The sequence below is a fragment of the Oncorhynchus keta genome, chromosome 24 (genome assembly GCF_023373465.1).
Source record: "Oncorhynchus keta strain PuntledgeMale-10-30-2019 chromosome 24, Oket_V2, whole genome shotgun sequence".
Taxonomy (NCBI): Eukaryota; Metazoa; Chordata; class Actinopteri; order Salmoniformes; family Salmonidae; genus Oncorhynchus; species Oncorhynchus keta.
Genome location: NC_068444.1, coordinates 42,347,559 through 42,367,695, shown reverse-complemented (window position 1 = coordinate 42,367,695; position 20,137 = coordinate 42,347,559). Strand labels below are relative to the sequence as shown.

Below are 20,137 nucleotides of genomic sequence, written 5' to 3'. Positions count from 1 at the left end.
GCTGCCACTTTCAAGGAGCGGGACACTAATCCGGACCCAATAGAGAAATCCCGCTATGCCCTCAGACGAACCATTAAACAGGCAAAATATCACTACAGGACAATGATTGAATCCTTCTGCACCGGCTCTGATGCTCGTCGGATGTGGCAGGGCTTGACTGACTAAATTCATAAAAAATCCTACAATGTGATTTACTGGATTTATTTTCTAATTTTGTCTGTCATAGTTGAAGTGTACCTATGATGAATATTCCAGGCCTCTCATCTTTTTAAGTGGGAGAACTTGCACAATTGGTGGCTGACTAAATACTTTTTTGCTCCACTGTATGTCCTTGATGGCAGGAAGCTTGGCCCCAGTGATGTCTGGGCCATACTCACTACCCTCTGTAGCGCTTTACGGTCAGATTCCAAGAAATTGCCATACCAGGCGGGGATGCAACCGTTCAGGATGCAGCCGTAGTACTTTTTCAGGATCTGGGGACCCAGGCCAAATCTGTTCAGCTTCCTTGGGGGTAAAGGGTTTGTCGTGCCCTCTTCATGACTGTCTTGGTGTGTTCGAACCATGATAGTTTGTTGGTGATGTGGAAACCAATGAACTTGAAACTCTAGTAGATTCGTTTATATGTGTTCTATATTGAACCTACCTTCTGCACCTGCTTTCTGACTCCCGGCTTATACATAACAGAATAACACCTCACCTTTTGCACGGTGGCAGCCTTCAGCAGATTGAATGAGCCAGCAAGCCTCAATCTTTTCCACAATGGACTGTGCGAGCAAGTCCAAATGAAGTTGGAATGTCAGGATGACAACATATCCTTGGACGCTCTCCTCTCAATGGCCATCCATCTGGATGACATTCTTCGGGACCGCCAGTGTCCACCTCGCAACTCGTTTCCCTCCATTGGCTGTCATGAGACAGAGCATAGACCCATGAAGGTTCACCGGAGACAGCTGGGGCTCTGTCCCTACTGCGACCAGGAGCGGAACCAGCTTCAGCAGTGTCCGGTGCACCCTAATCCGGGGTCTACTGGAGCAGAGGGGCGGCCCTGTGATCTTCCGTCTTCCAGGGTAGGCGTGTTTATTCCATTATCATTGTTTTCCGACAAACCTTTTATGGTTCCTATTTCACTGGCTGGCTGTCCCTCAAGTGTTGTCTCCACAGCTCTAGTAGACACAAGTGCCACTGGGAACTTTATCGACCAGGCCCTCGCCTCCTCCCTGAACTTAACATCATATCTGTTCTCCTTTTCCTGTCCAAGCACCTGTACACAAGGTAATCCTCGGCCTCAAATGGCTCCAACGTCACAACCCCATCATGGTCGAGCACAAAAATCACTACCTGGGGTCCAGGATGTCAGACGACCTGCTTCCCTGTATACTGTGGTTCCACACCGGTTGAGAGTATTGTGAGTGCCCACCAGCCCATCAATCAATTCTCCTATATCATTTGCCCCGTGTTTTGGGACGTAGTTGTGGACATCTGCAAGGCTCTGGAGATGGAACCTGCTCCTGTTACCTGCCCTCCAGAAACCATCTACGTTTCCTTGGGGGTTAGAAATCTGCTGTTGACCTGGGCACACACATCCCTCGCCGCTGGACATCCAGGAATCACCCGCACCACCCAATTCCTCTCAGAGAAGTACTGGTGGCCCACCTTGGCACAGGATATCGACCATTATGTAATCTCATGTTCCATATGTACCCAGTCCAAATCTTCCCGGCACGAACTCCTTCCCGTGCCACAGCAACCATGGTCTCATCTGTCCATTGATTTCATCACTGATCTCCCCTCTTCTGATGGTTACACTACTATTATGGTTTTCTGGGACGATTTTCTAAATCCTGTCGTTTTATCCTTCTTTCTGGTCTCTCTACCGCTATCCAGGTCGCTGAGGCACTGTTCTAGCATGTGGAGCACTATGGCTCTATGGCCTTCCGGATAACGTCATCTCCGACCGTGACCCCCAATTCACGTCATGGGTATGTAGAAGCTGGGTGTCACGGTCAGCTTCCCTTCCAGGGACCAGCCTCGGTCCAACGGGCATGTGGAGAGGATGAACCAGGAGCTGGGAGGTTCCTTAGGAGTCCCTGTCAGAACCGGCAGGGCTAGTGGACCCGGTTCCTTCCCTGGGCGGAATACACCAATAACTCACTTCGTCACTCCTCCACAGGGCTGTCTCGCTTCCAGTGCATTCTGGGGTACCAGCCGGCCCTGGCCCCATGGACCCCGAGCCAGACCAAAGACCCTGCAGTGGACGAGTGATTCCGGTGCACAGAGGAGGTTTGTAATGCATCCCAAGTGAAGCTCCAACAAGCCACCCATGACAGAAGGAGCAGGCGGACAGCCACCACAGTGAGGCTCCCATGTTCCATTCTGGTGATTGCGTCTGGCTCTCCACCAGGAACCTCCTGCTCCACCTGCCCTGCCGGAAGCTGAGCCCTCGGTTTGTGGGACCTTTCAAAGTCAATGAGGTAACATACCATTTACAGCTCCCCACTAACTACCGGATTTCACAATATTTTCGACTACAAGTACCTGGTGGACTGGGAGGGGTACGGTCCAGGGGAGCGGTGTTGGGTTCCTGTGGATGCATTCTAGATCCCAACACCATTCGAGATTTCCACCTTCTCGGTCTGGACCGGCCTGCTCCTCGCCCTCGGGGCCATCCCTCTGGCCGGTGACGTCGTAAGGCTGGAGCCGCACGTTGGGGGGGTACTATCACGTCTACTCCTGCTCCACCACCCCGGTGCTCGACGTCGCTGGTTTACTAATCACCGGTCCTGGCAACCCATGATTACACACACCTGGCACACATGCGCCTCATCATTAGGCAGACATGAACTTCATCACTTTCCGGATTATTCCCCTTTATTTAGCCCTCTGTGTTCATCAACCTTAGGGGTTAGTGATTGTCTCTCACATTCAGTACTCTTCACATGTTTGTGCTTTTGTAACTCACCTTCTGCACCTGCTTTCTGATTCCCAGCGTATACGTAATATTTAGGGGTTTGAAAGTAAGCATTTCACCGGCACGTGACAAATAAAATGTGAGTTTACTTTTTTACAACGTCTTGGCCAATTACGCTAACAAAAAGCTAGCAATTTGAATGTGCATCTGTTACATAAGCAATATTGTGACAAGATGGAAAAATGGAGCTACCCCTATATTGCTTACACATCTACTCAAGTGGCTATAGGCAATAGGGGTGTCTCTGGCCCCCTCCCAGTTAGGGGGAGTGATGAGCTCTACAGCAGTTTCACAACTCAATCGCTGGTTGAAAACTGTTTTCTGCCCCTACCAAAAGATAGAATTTGTAGATAATTGGCCTCTTTCGGGGACTCACCCACGAAGAGGAGTGACGGACTCCATCCTAGCTGGAGGGGTGCTCTTATCTTATCTACGAACATAGACAGGGCTCTAACTCCCCTAGCTCCACAATGAAATGGGGTGCAGGCCAGGCAGCAGGCTGTTAGCCAGCCTGCCAGCTTAGTGGAGTCTGCCACTAGCACAGTCAGTGTAGTCAGCTCAGCTATCCCCATTGAGACCTCGACCTAGGTTGGGCAAAACTAAACATGGCGGTGTTCACCTTAGAAATCTCACTGGAATAAAGACCTCCTCCATTCTTGCCATTATTGAAAGAGATTGTGATAACTCACATCTCAAAATAGGGCTACCTAATGTTAGTTCCCTCACTTCCAAGGCAGTTATAGTCAATGAACTGATCATAATCTGGATGTAATTGGCCTGACTGATACATGGCTTAAGCCTGATGAATTTGCTGTGTTAAATGAGGCCTCACCTCCTGGTTACACTAGTGACCATATCTCCCGTGCATCCTGCAAAGGCGGAGGTGTTGCTAACATTTCCGATATCAAATTTCAATTTACAAAAAAAAAAAAATGTTTTCGTATTTTGAGTTTCTAGTCATGAAATCTATGCAGCCTACTCAATCACGTTTTATAGCTACAGTTTACAGGCCTCATGGGCCATATACAGCGTTCCTCACTTAGTTCCCTGAATTCCTATCGGACGAAGCAGATAATATTCACATTTTTATGACTTTAATATTCACATGGAAAAGTCCACAGACCCACTCCAAAAGGCTTTCGGAGCCATCATCGACTCAGTGGGTTTTGTCCAACATGTCTCTGGACCTACTCAATGCCACAGTCATACTCTGGAACTAGTTTTGTCCCATGGAATAAATGTTGTGGATCTTAACCTCTTCAACCTATGGGGGCGCTATTTCATTATTGGATTAAAAAACGTGCCTGTTTTAAGCGCAATATTTTGTCGCAAAAAGATGCTCGACTATGCATATAATTGACAGCTTTGGAAAGAAAACACTCTGACGTTTCCAAAACTGCAAAGATATTATCTGTGAGTGCCACAGAACTGATGCTACAGGCGAAACCAAGATGAAACTTCAAACAGGAAATGAGCAGAATTTTTGAGGCTCTGTTTTCCATTGTCTCCTTATATGGCTGTGAATGCGCCAGGAATGAGCCTGCCCTTTCTGTCGTTTCCCCAAGAAGTCTGCAGCATTGTGACGTGTTTTTAGGCATATCATTGGAAGATTGGCCATAAGAGACTACATTTACCAGGTGTCCGCCCGGTGTCCTTTGTCTAAATTGGTGCGTAATCTTCAGCTGCAGGCATTTTCCCATGGGATTCAGAGGGGAAAGCACACTTCCACGAACGATATATCATTGAAGAGATATGTGAAAAACACCTTGAGGATTGATTCTAAACAACGTTTGCCATGTCTCAGTCGATATTATGGAGTTAATTTGGAAAAAAGTTTGGCGTTTTGATGACTGAATTTTCGTTTTGTTTTGGTAGCCAAACGTGATGTACCAAACGGAGCGATTTCTCCTATACAAATAATCTTTTAATGAGTCTCCTCATTGAAAACATCCGAAGTTCTTCAAAGGTAAATTATTTTATTTGAATGCTTTTCTGGTTTTTGTGAAAATGTTGCCTGCTGAATGCTAACGCTAAATGCTACACTAGCTATCAATAGCTATCAATACTGTTACACAAATGCTTGTTTTGCTATGGTTGAGAAGCATCTTTTTGAAAATCTGAGATGACAGTGTTGTTAACAAAAGGCTAAGCTTGAGAGCTAGCATATTGATTTCATTTCATTTGCGATTTTCATTAATAGTTAACGTTGTGTTATGCTAATGAGCTTGCGGATAGATTTACACAATCCTGGATACAGGTTTTTTTCGTAGCTAAACGTGACGCAGAAAACGGAGCGATTTGTCCTAAACAAATAATCTTTCAGGAAAAACTGAACATTTGCTATCTAACTGAGTCTCCTCATTGAAAACATCCGAAGTTCTTCAAAGGTAAATGATTTTAATTGAATGCTATTCTGGTTTTTGTGAAAATGTTGCCTGCTGAATGCTAACGCTAAATGCTACGCTAGCTATCAATAGCTATCAATACTGTTACACAAATGCTTGTTTTGCTATGGTTGAGAAGCATCTTTTTGAAAATCTGAGATGACAGTGTTGTTAACAAAAGGCTAAGCTTGAGAGCTAGCATATTGATTTCATTTCATTTGCGATTTTCATGAATAGTTAACGTTGCGTTATGGTAATTAGCTTGAGGCTGTATTCACGATCCCGGATCCCGGATGGCTCGTCGCAACAGGTTCATGTTTTTCCTCATAATCCTGGACTATCGGACCACCATTTTATTATGTTTGCAATCGCAGCACATAATCTGCTCAATCCCCAACCAAGGATCATCAAAAGTCGTGCTATAAATTCTCAGACAACCCAAAGATTAATTGAAGACCTTCCAGACTCCCTCTGCCAACCCAATGAGGACAGAGGACAAAAATCAGTTGACCATCTAACTGAGGAACTCAATTTAACCTTGTGCAATACCCTAGATGCAGTCGCACCCATAAAAACGTTTGTCATAAGAAACTAGCTCCCTGGTATACAGAAAATACCCGAGCTCTGAAGCAAGTTTCCAGAAAATTGGAACAGAAATGGTGCCACACCAAACTGGAATGCTTCCGACTAGCTTGGAAAGACAGTTCCGTGCAGTATCGAAGAGCCCTCACTGCTGCTCGATCATCCTGTTTTTCCAAATTAATTGAGGAAAATAAGAACAATCCAAAATGCATTTTTGATACTGTCGCAAAGCTAACTAAGCGAGGATGGCTTTCACTTCAGCAGTAATACATTCATGAAGTTCTCTAAGGAAAAGATCATGATCATTGGAAAGCAAATTACGGACTCCTCTTTAAATCTGCGTATTCCTCCAAAACTCAGTTGTCCCGAGTCTGCACAACTCTGCCAGGACATAGGATCAAGGGAGACACTCAGGTATTTTAGTACTATATCTCTTGACACAATGATGAAAATAATCATGGACTCTAAACCTTCAAGCTGCATTCTGGACCCTATTCCATCTAAACTACTGAAAGAGCTGCTTCCTGTGCTTGGCCCTCCTATGTTGAACATAATAAACATCTCTATCCACTGGATGTGTACCAACCTCACTAAAAATGGCAGAAATAAAGCCTCTCTTGAAAAAGCCAAACCTTGACCCAGAAATATAAAAAACTATCGGCCTATATCGAGTCTCCCGTTACTCTCAAAGTTTTTTGAAAAAGCTGTTGCAACTCACTGACACTTCCTGTCTCAGCCTCCAGTATTTATGCTGCAGTAGTTTGTGTCGGGGGGCTAGGGAGAGTCTGTTATATCTGGAGTATTTCTCCTGTCTTATCCGGTGTCCTGTGTGAATTTAAGTATACTCTCTCTAATTCTCTTTCTTTCTTTCTTTCTTTCTTTCTTTCTTTCTTTCTTTCTTTCTTTCTTTCTTTATTTCTTTCTTTCTTTCTTTCTTTCTTTCTTTCTTTCTTTCTTTCTCTTTCTCTCTCAGAGGACCTAGGACCATGACACAGGACTACCTGGCATGATGAATCCTTGCTGTCCACCTGGCCATGCTGCTCCATTTTCAACTGTTCTGCCTGCGGCTATGGAACCCTGACCTGTTCACCGGACGTGCTACCTGTCCCGGACCTGCTGTTTTCAAATCTCTAGAGAAAGCAAGAGTGGTAGAGATACTCTTAATGATCGGCTATGAAAAGCCAACTGCCATTTACTCTTGAGGAGCTGACCTGTTGCACCCTTGACAACTACTGTGATTATTATTATTTGACCATGCTGGTCATTTATGAACATTTGAACATCTTGTCCATGTTCTGTTATAATATCCACCCGGCACAGCCAGAAGAGGACTGGCCACCCAGTTCCTCTCTAGGTTCCTCTCTAGGTTCCTCCCTAGGTTTTGGCCTTTCTAGGGAGTTTTTCCTAGCCACCGTGCTTCTACACCTTCATTGCTTGCTGTTTGGGTTTTTTGGCTGGATTTCTGTACAGCAATTTGAGATATCAGCTGATGTAAGAAGGGTTATATAAATACATTTGATTTGATTTGAGGGGCTAGGAGTTGGTTTGGAATGTAGGGTATAGCTTTATTGTATTAAACATGGCGTACATGCCCATGTGACATTTCTAACCATTTAAATGAGTATTCAGTGTGCAGCGAAGAATACACTTCAGGGATGTAGTAAAGGTAAATGCCATCTTAAATAAATGAATATATTCACACACAGGAGAACACTTGCAAACACGCACACATACATGCCACATAGACAATGCATTTGCAAACATGTACACAGTCAAGCACATTGCAGAGATAATTATTTTGGTTGCCCTATAGGACCGTACATCACACTCACACACAATACTCGCTTCCATGCTGATAGAAGACATCTAATTTGCTTCCTCCGTGTTTCCATGGTGACCAGAGCACATTCATATTTTCCAAGGTGAGCTAAGAAAGTTTTGCTGGATTGTATGTTTTGTGAAAGCTTTTTTTCTGATTGGCCGAGAGAAAATAAAAGAGTGATTTACTATGCAAATTAAACATTTCCTTACCCATGAACTTGATGCCCAGTTCATCAGCTGCTCCATCCAAGGACACAGAGCATAAGAGAGGGAGAAAGAAAGAAAGAGAGACACAGAGGGGGAAGAGATGGAGAAAAAGTAAGGTAGAGCGATATACACAGAGAGATGGAGATGGGGAGAGTGAGAAGGAAAGGGGGAGAGAAAGAGAGTGGGAAGACAATACAGCATTATTGAACAGCGTTATATGAAACACAGTCATAACCCTCACTCATGATTTACCCACTGGAGCACTGCAGCTATATTACTAGAACCTCCCTAAAATCCATTTTCTTTAAAAAAAACTTTTTTTCAAACATATAAATAGTGTTATTGAGACAGACAATAGGCTTTACAGACCTAAAATGCCTTTCATGTTCCAAGTCCACAAAATAGGGATGTTTTGGGTGGACAGAGGTTAATTGTGACGTAGGTACTAGTATAAAAATAGTTGCTGAGTAGCATAACCAGTGTCAAGGGTGGGGAGAAGGGGGAGGTGAAGTCTTCAATGAAAGATGCCAATGTCATTGAAAGATGACAATGTCATGGTTTGTTATGTGATTGAAATTTGCGCCGTACTGGCCTTGATTTAGTTTTCTCATCCCAGCCAGCGATAATTTTTCGTTCCCCACTTCTCTGACCCCAACCTTATGTTTATTTCAATATTAATGTTAGTTATCCCCAGTTCTTCTGTTCACAAGACTGTCAGTAAATACACACACACACACACACACACACACACACACACACACACACACACACACACACACACACACACACACACACACACACACACACACACACACACACACACACACACACACACACACACACACACCACACACACACACACACACGTCCCTCTCTCCCTGCATTCAAGTATTTTCTAATAATCTCTGAGCTGGGGTGATAGATAAAGAGGAGCACTCGTGTTCCCTTCATCCTGACGTGGCCCTCCTCCCCCTTTTCACGGCACTGTAATATATTCTCATTGAAATTCAAATGAACCCTCACACTTAATTGCTTTTCTGACAGAGGTGGTCTGGGTTTTTAAGTAGAATGTGGTTAGCAGGGCCTGGTGACAGATTATTTAGTAGCCACAGTCACAGAGAGAAGAAAAACTCCCTGACAGCATGAAAGAAGTCTGTTAGATGGATTTTGACTGTATCACAGGAAAATGTGTCAATGTCATACTAGTCATAGTTCCTTAATATACGTTGTTTCCCAGAAAATAAATGTATGTTACAATTTACAATAAAGTTATCTCAATAAAGGGTACCTTTAATGTAAAGTGTTGCCGAAATGTAAAATGGCCAAACAATTAAAACACATTGAATATACACACTGTTTTTTTACAGTATTATACAATAAAACTAACAGTAAAGTGCTGTATGAATTATTTACTGTAAATTGCGTACAGAGCCAAAATCACATGGAGAGCAGCCCATCAATGGGGCAGCAGGTAGACTAGTGGTTAGAGTGTTGGACTAGTAACCGAAAGGTGGCAAAAGCAAATCCATGAGTTTACAAGGTGAACATCTGTCGTTCTGCCCCTGAACAAGGCAGTTAACCCTTTGGTCCAAGACCGTCATTGAAAATAATAATTTGGTCTTAACTGCCTTACCTAGTTAAATAAAGGTAAAATAAAATAAAAAATTAAAATGGCGTGAAATTTGCGTATGACAGCAGCGTGTCAATTCACATGCACTACATATGTACTACACATGCACTAAACATGCACTACAATTCATATGCCAAAGCAATTGTCATGAAAATACATAATATACAGTTATATATGTTCGCTATGTAGCCCCAGGGAGTTGTTGTGAGTTCCTTTTGATTCACCTTGGATGTCCTACTGGAGCTGTGCTAAAAGGTTGTTTCTTTGCTAGCTCACAAGGATGTTGCAGCTAATAAACCCAAGTAGTTTATAAACAACTAAGTCTCGTTCTTCTACATAAACAGTATTCTCTCTTGAAATCGGAGTCCTCATGTTTTCCAGCCATAGCCTGACTATATGCCGATCAAAATCGTACAATGGTTTTCAAATATGTAGCCTATTTGACTGATAAACAGCCCAAAACATGTTAAACTACATCTTTTGTGTACTTAGAATACGGAAGATCATAACAATTCATGTTCTACTAACAACCAACGCAATTTTTCTATTTATTTTACCAGTAGACGTGAGAAACGTAGACTTGCTTTATAATTTGAAGGGCTATGAAGCAGTTGGCTCATGTGGCCTGTCCGATTTCTCTCATTCACTCATATGCATTCTATTTCCAACGTGAGCACCCTTGTTCGCACTCGTAAAAAAATGCTTTTCATTTGAATTGAGTTTAACTGGTAAATTATTCCCTAAATTCCAAATAAATGTTGGTTTAACAATACATTCATGTAAAGAAGTGGCTGTATTTTGAATGGTACTGTAACCCCACAGAATACGGTACCTCACTGTATTTTTAAAGCACCTAAAACTTTTGAGCACTACTGGGTGCATGGTATTGTTGCTTCTGGCTCATTAACCTATTTTGAGGCGTGCCTTGTAAGATGCTACATTTGTTGCACACTTTAGTGAGAGTCTATAACTGATGTAGTGCCAGTCAAAAGTTTGGACACACCTACTCATTCAAGGGTTTTTCTTTATTTTCACAATTTTTTTACGACATCAAAACTATGACGTAACACATATCATGTAATGGAATCATGTAGTAACCAAAAAAGTGTGAAACAAATCAAAATATATTTTAGATTTGAGATTCTTCAAAGTAGCCACCCTTTGCCTTGATGACAGATTTGCACACTCTTGGCAGTCTCTCAACCAGCTTCATGAGGTAATTACCTGGAATGCATTTCAACAGGACAGCCTTTTTAAAAGTACATTTGTGGAATTTCTTCCTTCTTATTGCGTTTGAGCCAATCGGTTGTGTTGTGACAAGGTAGGGGTGGTAAACAGAAGATAGACCTATTTGGTAAAATACAAGTCCATTTTATGTCAAGAACAACTCAAATAAGCAAAGTAAAATGAAAGAATGTCAGGTGCCATGACTCTCCTGTGAAGAGCCGGAGGATCGGGTTATGTGGGACCGCTCTACAGCGCCCTCTCCCTCCGCATAGGGGGAGAGGGGTGAAGTTGGTAGTTTTATGACGGTTGTAAATACCTTGTAGAAGCTCTGCCTTTGGGCTTTGCAAGAGGGGAATGAAACCTCTTTGTTACAAAGAGATTCCTCCTGCCAAAACGGTGACATCAAAAGTATATATTTCTGTAATTACAAACAGTTTGAATGGTCCGTGGGTACTGAAAGAACAATTATGTAAGATCAGTTGTCACGGATCCCCCTGGTACTGCTGCTCATTCGGTTCACCAGCTCCGGAGGTCTACGTCACCCGCCTTCTAGGCGTCACTGAATTGGATTCATTATCACCAAAACCAGACTGTCTTGTCTCATTACGCACACCTGGTTTCCATTTCCCCTGATTAGTATGTGTATATATGTGCCCTCCGTTCCCCATTGTCCTTGTCGATTATTGTCCCCATGTCCGCTGGTCTTGTGAGTACCTGTGCTCTGTTGCATCAGCTTTCGTGCTACGTGTTATTGTGCTCTTGTTAATACGGGTCTCATCCTGTGTATTGGTTAGGGGTTTACACCTCACTCTTTTGTTTGGGTTACTTCCCTGTGTTATATATATATATATACAGTGGGGAGAATACATATTTGATGTACTGCCGATTTTGCAGGTTTTCCTACTTACAAAGCATGTAGAGGTCTGTACTTTTTAAAAATCATAGGTACACTTCAACTGTGAGAGACGGAATCCAAAACAAAAATCCAGAAATTCACATTGTATGATTTTTAAGTAATTCATTTGCATCCACCTGATGTGTACCAAACTCACTAAAAGTGGCAGTAATAAAGCCTCTCTTGAAAAAGCCAAACCTTGACCCAGAAAATATAAAAAACTATCGGCCTATATTGAATCTTCCATTCCTCTCGAAACTTTTAGAAAAAGCTGTTGCGCAGCAACTCACTGCCTTCCTGAAGACAAACAAAGTATACGAAATGCATCAGTCTGGTTTTAGACCCCATCATAGCACTGAGAATGCAAATGGTAAATTACCATTTAATGGCATCAGACCGAGGCTCTGCATCTGTTCTCGTGCTCCTAGACCTTAGTGCTGCTTTTGATACCATCGATCACCATATTCTTTTGGAGAGATTGGAAACCCAAATTGGTCTACAGGGACAAGTTCTGGCCTGGTTTAGATCTTATCTGTCGGAAAGATATCAGTTTGTCTCTGTGAATGGTTTGTCCTCTGACAAATCAATTGTAAATTTCAGTGTTCCTCAAGGTTCCATTTTAGGACCACTATTGTTTTCACTATATATTTGACCTTTTGGGGATGTCATTTGAAAACATAGTGTTAACTTTCACTTCTATGCGGATGACACACAGCTGTACATTTCAATAAAACATGCTGAAGCCTCAAAATTGCGCTCGCTAGAAGTCTGTGTTAAAGACATTAGGAAGTGGATGGCTGCAAACTTTCTACTTTTAAACTCGGACAAAACAGAGATGCTTGTTCTAGGTCCCAAGAAACAAAGAGGTCTTCTGTTGAATCTGACAATTAATCTTAATGGTTGTACAGTCGTCCCAAATAAAACTGTAAAGGACCTTTGTGTTACTCTGGACCCTGATCTCTCTGTGACGAACATAACAAGACTGTTTCAAGGACAGCTTTTTTCCATCTACGTAACATTGCAAAAATCAGAAACTTTCGGTACAAAAAATATTAATCCATGCTTTGTCACGCCTTGGTCTTAGTATTTTGTGTTTTCTTTATATATTTGGTCAGGCCAGGGTGTGACATGGGTTATTGTGGTGTGTTTTTTGTCTTGGGGTTTTGTGGGGCGTCGACGTAGTCTATGGCTGCCTGAGGCGGTTCTCAATCAGAGTCAGGTGATTCTCGTTGTCTCTGATTGGGAACCATATTTAGGCAGCCATATTCTGGTAGTGTTTTCGTGGGTGATTGTTCCTGTCTCTGTGTTAGTGTTCACCAGACAGGCTGTATAGGTTTTCATGTTCCGTTTGTTGTTTTGTATATATATAGTTATTTTATGTATCGTCTTTTCGTCATTAAAGAACATGAGTAACCACCACGCTGCATTTTGGTCCGATCCTTATTCTACCTCTTCATCAGAGGAGGAGATAGAAAAACGCCATTACAGAATCATCCACCACACCCGGACCGAGCGGCGTGGTAACAGGCAGCGACAGCAGGAGCAGCGAAAGGAGGAATGGACATGGGAGGACGTTATGGACAGCAGGAGTATAGAGTATACGACTTGGGAGGAAATAGACAGGTGGGCGGGCGACCCAGAGAGAGTGCCGGAGCCCGCCTGGGATTCGCTGGAGCAGTGCGAAGAGGGCTATAGGAGAATGGAGTCGAAGAGAAAGACACGGCGGCGCAGAAAGAAACCAGAAAGTTACCCCCAAAAATGTATTGGGGGGGGCTCAGGGAGAGTGTGGCAGAGTCAGGGTTCAGACCTGAGCCAACTCCCCCTGTTAATCGTGAGGAGCAGCGATCAAATGACTTCTGGACTTGGGAGGAGATATTGGACGGAAAAGGACCATGGGCACAGCCTGGAGAATATCGCCGCCCCAAGGAAGAACTGGAGGCGGGCAAAGCGGAGAGGCGCTGGTATGAAGAGGCAGCACGACGAAGCGGATGGAAGTCTGAGAGTCAGCCCCAAAAATGTATTGGGGGGAGCTTACAGGGAGTATGGCTATGCCAGGTAGGAGACCTGCGCAAACTCCCTGTGCTTACCGGGGGGCTAGAGAGACCGGGCAGGCACCGTGTTATGCTATGGAGCGCAGTGTTTCCAGTGCGGGTGCGTAGCCCGGTGCAGTTCATACCAGCGCTTCGTATTGGCCGGGCTAGAGTGGGCATCGAGCCAGGTAAGGTTGGGCAGGCTCTGTGCTCAAGAGCTCCAGTGCGCCTGCACGGTCCGGTCTATCCAGAGCCACCTCCAAACACCAGTCCGCCGGTGGTAGCTCCCCGCACCAGGCTTCCTGGGCGTGTCCTCGATCCAGTACCACCAGTTCCAGCACCACGCACCAGGCCTTCAGTGCGCCTCGCCTGTACAGCACAGCCAGAGCCATCCTTCTCTCTAGCGCTGTCGGAGCCTCCCACCTGTTCAGCGCAGCCAGCGTTTTCCTCCTCTCCTACGCTGTCGGAGTCTCCCGCCTGTTCAGCGCTTCCAGAGCCTTCCTCCTCTACAGCGCTGCCGGAGCCTCCTGCCTGTTCGGGGGACAGCCTGAGCTGCCAGACTGCATGGAGCAGCCAGAGCTGCCAGTCTGCATGGAGCAGCCAGAGCTGTCAGTCTGCATGGAGCAGCCTGAGCTGTCAGTCTGCATGGAGCAGCCAGAGATGTCAGTCTGCATGGAGCAGCCAGAGCTGTCAGCCTGCATGGAACAGCCTGAGCTGTCAGTCTGCATGGAGCAGCCTGAGCTGTCAGTCTGCATGGAGCAGCCAGAGCTGCCAGTCTGCATGGAGCAGCCAGAGCTGTCAGTCTGCATGGAGCAGCCAGAGCTGTCAGCCTGCATGGAGCAGCCAGAGCTGTCAGTCTACATGGAGCAGCCAGAGCTGCCAGTCTGCATGGAGCAGCCAGAGCTGTCAGTCTACATGGAGCTGCCAGTCTGCATAGAGCAGCCAGAGCTGTCAGTCTGCATAGAGCAGCCAGAGCTGCCAGTCTACATGGAGCAGCCAGAGATGCCAGTCTGCATGGAGCAGCCAGAGCAGCTAGATCCGCCAGTCAGCCATGATCTTCCAGATCTGCCAGTCAACCAGACTCTTCCAGATCCGCCAGCCAGCCAGGATCTGCCGGAGCCAACTACATGCCTGAGCTTCCTCTCAGTACTGGGCTTCCTCTCAGTACTGGGCTTCCTCTCAGTACTGGGCTTCCCCTCAGTCCCAGGCTACCCCTCAGTCCCGGGCTTCCCTTCAGTCCCGGGCTTCCCCTCAGTCCCGGGCTTCCCCTCAGTCCCGAGCTTCCCCTCAGTCCCGAGCTACCCCTCAGTCCCGAGCTACCCCTCAGTCCCGAGCTACCCCTCAGTCCCGAGCTGCCTCAGTCCCGAGCTGCCCCTCAGTCCCGAGCTGCCCCTCAGTCCCGAACTGCCCCTCAGTCCTGAGCTGCCCCTCAGTCCCGAGCTGCCCCTCAGACCAGGACCCTCCTAAGGTTTGAGCTGCCCCTCAGTCCAGTGGGGTTCTGGGTGAGGACTTTATATATTTGGCCATGGTGTGACATGGGGCGGTGTGTTTTTTGTCTTGGGGTTTTGGACTATCCCAGGACGCGAAGGAGAGGAACTAAGACATTTATGGAGTGGGGTCCACGTCCCAGAGGAGGAGCCGCCACCATGGACAGACGCCCACCCGGACCCTCCCTTCAGTTAGTTTTGAGGTGCGTAATCCGGACTAGTCCGCATTTTTGTATCTTCTGTCACGCCCTTTAAGGTCTTAGTATTTTGTGTTTTCTTTATATATTTGGTCAGGCCAGGGTGTGACATGGGTTAATGTGGTGTGTTTTTTGTCTTGGGGTTTTGTGGGGCGTCGACGTAGTCTATGGTTGTTGTTTTGTATGATTGAGTGTAGTCTGGCCCAGAAGTGTGAAGGTGAACGGAAAGGCTCTGGAGCAACGAACCGCCCTTGCTGTCTCTGCCTGGCCGGTTCCTCTCTTTCCACTAGGATTCTCTGCCTCTAACCCTATTACAGGGGCTGAGTCACTGGCTTACTGGTGCTCTTTCATGCCGTCCCTAGGAGGGGTGCGTCACTTAGGTGGGTTGAGTCACTGATGTGATCTTCCTGTCTGGGTTGGCGCCCCCGCTTGGGTTGTGCCGTGGCGGAGATCTTTGTGGGCTATACTCTGCCTTGTCTCAGGATGGTAAGTTGGTGGTTGAAGATATCCCTCTAGTGGTGTGGGGGCTGTGCTTTGGCAAAGTGGGTGGGGTTATATCCTTCCTGTTTGGCCCTGTCCGGCATTATCATTGGATGGGGCCACAGTGTCTCCTGACCCCTCCTGTCTCAGCCTCCAGTATTTATGCTGCAGTAGCAATGGATGCAGCCATCTTTGACTTGATTTATTTGCGTCTTATAGTGAATGGCATTCTGGGATAAGGGAGTTGTTGCTTGTCAAACATAAACAAACATGGCTGCCATCGTAAAGAATTTAGCTGCTGTTAGCTTAGCTGACATGCATCTCTTTTTATGCATCTCTTTTCTAGTTTATAAAATTAGTTTGGCTGTTGATGTGTTCCATGTCATTTTTGGATTATGAAGTTCGCATTTATCTTTTACAATAAAAGGTGAAATTGAGGAATAAAGTTGTGAAGACCTTTATTTCCCATAAGAACAAAATATTTGTTTAGATGATTTTCAGATATCAATGCTCTTTAGACAAGTTTGTTGCATCAGACGTTCTGTTGCTATCACATATTCCAATCACATATTTGTGATGGTACGCTGCAAGGACCACTCAACAATGATCACAAATATGTGATTGTACACATCAAAGGGTTAAGGACTGCAGAGTTTTTCAGGATAAAAAAGAAACGGAGTAGAGCTAAGCACAGGCAAAATCCCAGCGGAAAACCTGGTTCAGTCTGCTTTCCACCAGACACTGGGAGATGAATTCACCTTTCAGAAGGTAATAAAATGAAGAGAAAAGTCAACTTTCAAGATGACACTTCGTTTAATTTTTCTTTGAAGTGTTGGCTAATAGTTTACTGAAAGATAAGAAAGCTATCTGATTTTCAATAGCACCGATGACAACAATCTATTAATTTAATGATAAGGCAAAGCAAACAAATCTTGATTTGAAAGAATCCTGGAGAAGGAGCACTTGAGAGGGAGAACTGAGCGTAATCAATGGATTTGTTGAATTCTCCATTGTAGGGATCAACTTGCTGTGGTTATAACATGCAGTAGTAGCACAAATAACAATAATAAACAAATACCACCTTACTATTTTGTGCAGGCTGACAGACTGATTATGCTATTTCAAACAGTTCAAGCTATCAGGAGTCAAAAGCCACCTACTGGAGAAAAAAAAATTCTGAGGTGCACAATGATTACTTGGTCAATAATGTGGAGTCGATTGTATTTGCAGGAAGAAGTTTAACTAATGATTCATTCTGGGGTCTTTGGTAAATAAAAGTGTCACAATACATAGGGGCATATTCGAAGCCAAGCAGATATCTTCATGCTTTCTGTCAAACCTGGTCTGATAACACAAAGAAGATTTGTCCTGTGGGGGGGATTTTGATAATTAAACATTATTTTAGGGACTGCAGATTACTGGCGTAGAGCTGTTTTTACACACCAATCATCTGTGTTCTCTATTGTTCTAGCAGATGGAGGCAGCGAGAGCGGAATGGCGAAGAAACAAGGAGTTAGAGCAACAACGGAAGCACGAGAGGCAGCCCCCAAAAAATATTTTGGGGGGAGGGGGACACACGGGGAGATTGGCGGAGTCAGGGTTTAGACCTGAGCCAACTCCCCTTACCGTGGGGAGAGTATGACCGTTCAGGCACCGTGTTATGCAGTGATGCGCACTGTGTCTCCAGTGGCCTTGGAACTGGACTGGACGCCGTGCTTAGACTGGGCATCGGTGCAGGGGAAGGCTCCGGCCATGGAGCTGGAGGTTTCGAACCGTGGACCGTCTCAGTAGGTTCTGGACCGTCTCATAAAGTTCCAGACCATTGACCGTCGCAGGAGGTTCTGGATGGTTGACCGTCTCAGGAGGTTCCGGACCGTGCACCGTCTCAGGAGGTTCTGGACCGTGGATCATCTCAGGAGGTTCCGGAACGTGGACAGTCTCAGGAGGTTCTGGACTGTGGACCGTCGTAGATGGTTCCGGACCGTGGACCGTCTTTAGATGTTCCGGACTGTGAAACGTCGCCGGAAGCTCTGGACTGGGCACTGTCGCCGGAAGCTCTGTACTGGGCACTGTCGCTGAAAGCTCTGGACTGGGAACTGTCGCCGGAAGCCTGGTGCGTGGGGCCGGCACTGGTGGACCATGCTGGTGACACGCACCTCAGGGATAGCGCAAGGAGCAGGCACATGACGTACTGGACTGGGGAGGCGCACTGGAAGCCTGATGCGTGGGGCCGGTACAGGTGGCACCGGACTGATGACGCACTTCAGGGCGAGTACGGGGAGGAGGCACAGGATGTTCTGGACTGGGGACACGCACTCCTAGGAGAGTGCAAGGAGCAGGAACAGAACGCACCTGACTGGGAAGGCACACTGGAGACCTGGTGCGTATAGCCGGAATCAATGGAACCGGAACTTTAACACACTTCTCACGGCAAGTGCGAGGAGCTGGCACAGGACGTACTGGACAGTGAAGGTGCACTGGAGACCTGGTGCGTATAGCCGGCATCAATTGTTCCGGAACTTTAACACTTCTCATAACGAGTACGGTGAGCTGACTCAGGTGGCACCAAACTGACAACATGTTCCTTTAGTCCAAATCTGTGCATCCTCCACCAACTCAACAACTCCCTCATTTCTCTCTCCTCCAAATTCTCCTTCTCCCAGACTGGCTCAGGTTCACTCCTCGGCTCTGCCGACTGCTCCATGTGCCCCTCCCAAAAATGTTCTTGGGGTTTCTCCCCGACTTCGTCGCTGTCCCTCCTTCGCTGCTTCCATGGCAGGCTCTTCTCTCCTGCCATTATGTCTTCCCAAGTCTCGGATGTTCTCTCCCTAATCTCCTCCAAAGACCAGAATGCTATTACCTCCCGGGCACGCTGCTTGGTCTGTTGTAGATGGGATACTCTGTCACGATGTTCGTAATAATGATGATCGGACCAAGGCGCAGCGTACATTGAGTTCCACATACTTTAATCAAAGTGAAACTTAAGCTAATACAAAACAAAATAAAAAATAAACGAACTGTGATGACAATGCAGTGCGAACAGGCCACTAAACATAAACAATATCCCATAACCCACAGGTTTAAAAATGCAACTTAAGTTTGATCCCCAATTAGAGACAATGATTATCAGCTGCCTCTAATTGGGAATCATTCTAAAACACCAACATAGAAAAAGCAAACTAGAACCCCACATAGAAATAATAAACTAGACTAAACACCCCTAGTCACGCCCTGACTTACTCTACCATAGAAAATACAGCCTTTCTATGGTCAGGGCGTGACTTCTAATGTTAACATGCATGAAACCAATGCCTTTATGGTTACAGAAGTCAACAAATGAGAACGCCTGGGGAATGGGAGTGGAGCTAGGCATTGCAGGGCCTGGATTAACCTCTACATCACCAGAGGAACAGAGGAGGACTAGGATAAGGATACAGCTAAAGGCTATAAGAACTGGTCGTCTAGTATGTTATATAGATTCAAGGCATAATGTACAGACAAAGGTATGGTAGGTTGTGAATACAGTGGAGGTAATGCACTGATGCACTGAGTGACGATGAGAGAGATATTGTCTCTCGAAACATAATTTAAACCAGGTGAGATCACTGCATGTGTGGGAGGTGGAATTTAAGGGTTAACTAAGGTGTATTGAGCAGGGATAGAGGCTCTACAGTGAAATAAGGCAATAATTGCTAACCAAAACAGCAATGGACAAGGCATATTGACACTAGGGAGAGGCATGCGTAGCCGTGTAATAATAGGGGTCCAGTGAGTGGCTCGGGCCAGGGACACAGCGATAAAGGCAGCTAGCAGGCCGGGGCTAGCAAGCTAGCAGAAGGGCCTTAGAGGGACGTCGCAATGGAAGAAAGTCTGTTGTAGCCCCCTCGTGCTGTTACGTCTGCAGACCAGTCATTGTGGATCAGCAGGGCTTCGTGTGGTAAAAGGGGTCTAGGCCAATTGGCAGAATAGGTATCTTAAGCTAACAGTCCTATATGCTCTAGACAGCTAGCAGGCCATGGATAGCAGGCTAGCAGATAGGCATTCAGGGGACGTCATGACAGAGGAGCCAGTTGATAAAGCTTCTCGGGCGAATTGCGTCGGTAGTCCAGTCGCGAAAGGGTCTGCGGGGTTCCAGGCTAATTGACAAAATAGGTATTGTAGCCCAAGGAGTGGCTGATGTACCTCTTCGGCTTGCCGGGAGATGGGCCTAGCAAAGCTAGCTCCAGGCT

General features: G+C 45.8%; 1 protein-coding gene across 1 annotated transcript in view; it reads right to left on the bottom strand.

The window, feature by feature from the left end:
• LOC118357574 (pro-neuregulin-3, membrane-bound isoform-like) overlaps positions 1-20,137 on the bottom strand; it is a 275,876-nt gene that overhangs the window by 86,002 nt on the left and 169,737 nt on the right. Inside the window, exon 4 of the mRNA XM_035734822.2 lies at positions 7,966-7,992. Coding sequence (XP_035590715.1) covers positions 7,966-7,992 — 27 coding nt within the window. The remainder of the gene's footprint in view (positions 1-7,965; positions 7,993-20,137) is intronic.